We start from the raw sequence: 5,951 nt of genomic DNA on the forward strand, positions 1-5,951 counted from the left end.
CCTCTCTCCCTCCCTCCTCTCCATTCCTCCCTCCCCCTCTCTCTCCCTCCCCCTCTCTCTCTTCCTCTTCCTCCCTCTCCGATTTATCATCTGTTGTTCCTCATCAGCTGATCTAATATTGTCTCCTACCGCAGTTCCCCCCGGAGAAGGCACCAAGAAGCAGGGACAACTCCTGGTCAGCGAGGCCCCCTGCTGACAGCAGCAGGCATGACAGCCACGGTCCTTACTACAACGCCTACGGGCATCCACAAGGGGACAACATGTCAGGGCACAACAGCTTTCCACGGTAGGGATAGGTTTGGTTAGTAACAGTAAGAAATACCCATCTGCAGTCTGCATTTTGCAGAGGCATTTTCAATATTGCAAAAGAAAAATTATGCAACCAGCAATTTTGCAGACTGAAAATATTAGGATAGGGGTTCAATGGTGTTTAAAAGCATTTGTGTTTACTACTGACTCTATAATATACAAGTAATTTTGCATGTAAAATGTTTGCAAACATACAATTTTATATATGCCATGGGTTTAGTATATTTGCAAAAAGTATTTCTGAATTGCAGAACAAAATTTTACATTCTGCTATATTGCAGAACATTGAAAAAAGGTATTTCTAACACAGAAATGTCATGGGTACAACGGCTTACAATTTGTTTATTTTATGTTTGCATAGGGAGAACAATCGACATCCGCGTTCCTTCTCCAGTATCGAGCCTTACGCCACGCTGCCGCCAGACAGCGATCGGTACCGAGACTACGGTCAGCACAACGACAGCTGGGGCACCAGGAAGAAAGATCCATCGTATCCAACAGGCTACGGGAACTACGACAATTATCCACGGAAGGAGGAGAGGGGATTTCCAACTGACCAGGGGCACAGGACCAATGGGTACAGTCCACGGGACACAGGGGAAGGTATGGAGTGCTTAAGCACTATTCTGAATCTTTGTAGTAAAATTCTATTTTAATATTCTTTAAAGTAGCGCAGCATTTTGGCATACCTAATCAATCCAAAGATGAAGTTTATCTGCCATATGTAAAAGTTATTTTGAAGCAAATTTTATAGACTGTAATTTCTAGTAAAGGTGAAGAAGATGGACTCACCCCAATGATCCCTAGTCACATGTCTGTAATTTGTAAGAAATAATATAACAGTAGCTGTGAGTGGTTTCACTTATTCTTTTACAATGACTGCAGTTGCACAGTCAAAAATTTGTGTCCAATTTCTTCTAAGTTGTGTCCAACTTCTTTGAAGTTACAGTTCAAACTTTGTTTCATAATATCCTGTTGGTTTGTGACATTTCCCCAACTATGCAAATACTTGAAGCTGGACATTTAAGCCATTAAATAGTTAACCGTCACCCTGCTTAGGTATCCATTTGTTTTGGTTATGGTGCTTAGCAGAAGGTTAAGCTGGATGTTGTCCTTTCTTGTGTACAGGTGGTCCAAAGACCCAGCCCCCGCCCTATGACAGACACGTACATCGAGCTCCGCAAGTGTTGTCCGCTTCTCGAGAATATCTGGCTCCTCAGGATCGCAACAACCAGTCCCCGAAGTCAGCGTTCGGTCAACCGTCCTCCTACGACAGACGTACCTTACCCATGTCTCCCTCGCGAGACCGTCCGGGAGGCTACGATCCCTACAAGTTCACTCGCATGACCGCGCACTCGCTGTCGCGCGGTAGCAAGACTAGTCTCACCGGCGGTAATAACACACACAGCACGAACTCTATCCAGCGCCCAACCCCCACGTATCCCAAGATGCCACTGTCCAACGGCCCCACGATGGACTCCCGTCGCGGGAACTACTCCCCGCTGTCCAAGACGAAATCGGAGCCGCACATTTCTCACTCGGACTCGGCCGTGTCGAGCAGCGACGTGGTGCAATCGTCCGTCTACCCGACCAAGACCCTCCCCGTCATCGAGAGACTGGACACGGGCGACGACAGCATGGTGTCAGACACCGGGTCCAACCAATCGGAGAACAGGAGGGACAACGGCGCGGACTCCGCGCGACTGCAGATGACGCCTGAGAGAGAAAGGGACGTGTATAACCGCAGCTCGTACCGCGACGGGCTGAAGCCGGCGGTGTACTCCGCCATGGAGTTCAGGAGGAGAACTCTGGATGACCTGAGAATTCCCAAGACTCAGCTGGACCACGTGCCCACCTCGGACTCCGTGGTGACATCATCGTCTGGTGACCATCCAAAGGTGGACCATGCCAGGTAAGACTTCTAACCTCAAGCAACAGATATATCTTGCTTATGGAAAATGCCATTTCAGTGCATAGCTTTTTTAAGTAATTTTTAAAATTTTTGGGAATAGGTGCACTGGTAAACCCAATCTAAAAATCATGTGCACAGAACTTTTTTTTGGGTGCCCCTCTTGTGAGCTTGAATCTGAAATGGGAGCTAACTTCAAAATCTTAAGCAAGTACTACAACAAAGATATTATCATTTTTCTGACACTTAGATGCCAAGAATATCCTGTATACATACGCAATGTTAGTTTTCTTTACACAAGACTATTTGCAGAAACATCATCCAATTTTTTTTTTGCCTTTCAGTGAACTAGAACCAGACGAGAACCACACAGTCATAGCGACAGCACGCGGCATGTTTGACTCCAACGGAGGCGTGCTGTCCAACGCTGAGACGGGCGTCAGCATCATTATTCCCAAGGGAGCGATTCCAGAAGGCACCAAACAGGAGATCTACTTCAAAGTGTGTCGAGACAACAACATCCTGCCGCCACTGGACAAGGATAAAGGTCAGGCTAAAATACTGTTATGACAATTATTTATTGCACTGCCCTATATATACCTACCAGCACTTAGTCCTTTTTGGCAAGCTTTCAAGCATACTTGGTAATATTGTTGATTTAAACACCCTTTCTGATAATTCTATACAATATTTAGTTCTTCGCGGTAGTTTCCTTTGTTCGTATGATACCAACTGCAAAATAATGTTAGCCGCACAAAATTATATATTAGAAACAAAAAGATTCTAACTGTATGTGTCTTCTGGGATGGGAGGTTTGTTACTCACGCGAGGTCTCATGTATTTTTAAATGTCCTGTAAAATATTTTTCTTTCATTGTAAAAGTGGCTGCGAGAATATAAGTTGTACCTAACTTGAGTTTGCAGTCACTTAGTCCATGTATTTTCATTTGTTTCATCGTGTTTCTGAATGAAAAAAAAATAAAAAAATACTGTTATTACCTCCATGAAAAATGGCAGCATTGTTTTTGTGTTATCAATGACTGTTTGTGTCTGTGATTCCGCATGGCCCTTAAGTCAGGTTGTAATGGGTATGGTTGGGTTCAGTCTTTCCCAGAGTGAGAATTTTTTTATTAATCACTTCTACATCTGGTAGTGCTTACTGTTTTTACATGACCTCCTTGACAGCTGACAGATGGTGTTGTACCTTGCATGATAAAGAAGGGGATTGCAGAAGATTGCAACCAAGCAAAGTTGTTGTTAATTGTTGACGAGAAAGGATACAAAGCTACCTAGATGCTTTTGTGTTTAAGATTGCCATAAAAAAAGCGGACAGTAGATATTTGTACTTCTGAAATTCCACATGTATATAATACATAAATAATGCACTGTCTTCTACATTTGAACATTTTTGTATTTGTCATGAAAGTTCATCAATGTTGGTAGTTACATGGTCAAATTTAATACTTTTGATCCAACACAAAAGGTTCTCACATGATCTAGATCTACTTATAGGAAAACCAGTCTGAGAGTGACTGGTTGAAGGCTCTAGGTGAGAACCACTCTTTGTGTTAGATGAAAAGTTTTAACTTAATAAATCCCTTGTCTTGCGGGACCCATATATATATATGGGTTGCACATACAGTACCATCTACATGTATATAGTGCCCTGTGTATGTACAATTTGGGGGTGTTTCTTGTGCAACGCATCACACCGCAGGGCAAAAAAGTCAAGGGTCTGTTACCTGATTAAGACTTCAAATCACTTGAAAATATTGTGTAAAAAAGTCCAGCAGGACAAGGGTTAAAACATTTGTGTGTTTGTTTCTGCCTGCCTAGGTGAGACCCTGCTGAGTCCGTTAGTGATGTGTGGTCCCCACGGACTGAAGTTCCTGCAGCCCGTCGAGCTGCGTCTGCCTCACTGTGCCTCCATGACTCCTGACGGCTGGTCATTCGCTCTCAAGTCCAGCGATACCTCCACAGGTAGGCACATCAATCAAGTGGTCAATATTACTGTTTATGTCATACCTGGGCCGCAATTACATTCAATACGGGTGTTCTGGCCCATGTGATAACTAGTGGTATGGCCGGAGGATCTTCATGGATACGGCCCAGGCTTCCAAATGTTTCATATAATAATTCAGAACGTGTTTCACATGCACCAAGTGTGCCGCTATCAAAACAAGTGGATCGGATCTCCCTCTGGCCTTCGGGCAATCCAACCCACAGTCTGGCTGGTACCTCGGGCGATACAGAATACCCCATGTAGTGTTCTATATAGATTACTTGATGTGGTTTTGGCAGTCACTTCTTTATTTTATCCCAAATTTTTCATTATCACAAACGAATAATTCACCAACTTTTTTTCTTCTGCATCTGCCGCCACGGATCATAATTATCCAGTCTTTGATAACATACTGATTGTTGTTGTTTTTGTTGTTGTTTTCTCAGGCCAGCCCACACAATGGCAAAACATGACTCTCCCTGGGATGAACAACAACTCGCAGTGCCAGGTCGGCGCCAGCAGTGTCTCCGTATTGGTCGACCACTTCTCATGGTTTGCTCTGATTGGCTGGCCCAGGTTCCACCGTTACGACCACACAGGGTCCATGGGCGGAGTCATCACTACAAACATCTACTGAAAATGATTGACAGCTCAGTGGGAGTTGTCATAGCAACAGACATCCACTGAGAATGATTGACAGCTCAGTGGGGGTTGTCATGGCAACAGACATCTACTGAGAATGATTGACAGCTCAGTGGGAGTTGTCATAGCAACAAACATCTACTGAGAATGATTGACAGCTCAGTGGGAGTTGTCATAGCAACAAACATCTACTGAGAATGATTGACAGCTCAGTGGGAGTTGTCATAGCAACAGAAATCTACTGAGAATGATTGACAGCTCATCACAACAGACACTGGATTCTGATTGGCAGTTGTGTGGGGGAGGAGTTACAGCAACTGATACCCTATCATTGACAGGATATGTGTGTGGACTGGACCAAATGTGTCCCCATTGGTGCCCTTAGCCCTGATATAGAGGACTGATTTTATCCCTTTTATGCAGTTTTAGTCTTCTTTTTCCTTACATGACTGTAATACATTGTACGAAGATACCCCACGTGTCATTTATAAAGGGCTGAGATCAGAATGTGAGAAGTACCGAAAAACAATGTGGAAATCCTCAGTAAAAGATTTTGGGAAGACATACTGTTCACAACAATGCCTGGACTCCATGTAAAGCATCTTTGATTTCATTATGCAAAAGTTTGTCCCCAGAAAAAAAGTGCCTTTTTCCATTTTCTTAATATCCAGGATATACAAAAGGCAGCTAGCATAAGAGCCAACTTGAAAATGTGTGGGATATAAAACAAGAACAGCAAATGTATAGCAAAACAAAACAAGTGTCAAGTACATGACTGAAACAGCAAACTTGTGGATACTGAACACACTCTGGAAATGTTGGAACATCTATGTGAGAGGTGGGGAGGGGGGCATTTGTTACCAAGCTTCTCTTGTTTTTAATTTTTACCCTTTGTACATAGGAATAAGCCATCACTTTTTGTGCCAAAGAGTTAACACGATAAGTATGTGATTAACCGAATGCTTGTCTACAACAAGTTGAATGTATGTGTTGGATGAGTGTTAGGGTAGTTAAATAACTACTAGTAGACTGATTTGTTTGGGAAAGAGAGAAATGTGTACTTACGTCCAAATGTATGAGCAAAACAATG

At 43.4% G+C, this 5,951-nt stretch overlaps 1 protein-coding gene across 1 annotated transcript in view; it reads left to right on the forward strand.

The window, feature by feature from the left end:
* Window positions 1-5,567, forward strand: part of LOC109468778 (tight junction protein ZO-1-like) — a 36,244-nt gene extending 30,677 nt beyond the window's left edge. The window contains exons 24-29 of the mRNA XM_019767104.1: window positions 135-286; window positions 671-912; window positions 1,438-2,221; window positions 2,563-2,765; window positions 4,054-4,197; window positions 4,666-5,567. Coding sequence (XP_019622663.1) covers window positions 135-286; window positions 671-912; window positions 1,438-2,221; window positions 2,563-2,765; window positions 4,054-4,197; window positions 4,666-4,856 — 1,716 coding nt within the window. The 3' untranslated portion in view covers window positions 4,857-5,567. The remainder of the gene's footprint in view (window positions 1-134; window positions 287-670; window positions 913-1,437; window positions 2,222-2,562; window positions 2,766-4,053; window positions 4,198-4,665) is intronic.
* The last annotated feature ends 384 nt before the right edge of the window (window positions 5,568-5,951 follow it).

The sequence above is a fragment of the Branchiostoma belcheri genome, unplaced genomic scaffold (genome assembly GCF_001625305.1).
Source record: "Branchiostoma belcheri isolate BF01 breed outbred unplaced genomic scaffold, Haploidv18h27 scaffold2, whole genome shotgun sequence".
Lineage (NCBI taxonomy): Eukaryota > Metazoa > Chordata > Leptocardii > Amphioxiformes > Branchiostomatidae > Branchiostoma > Branchiostoma belcheri.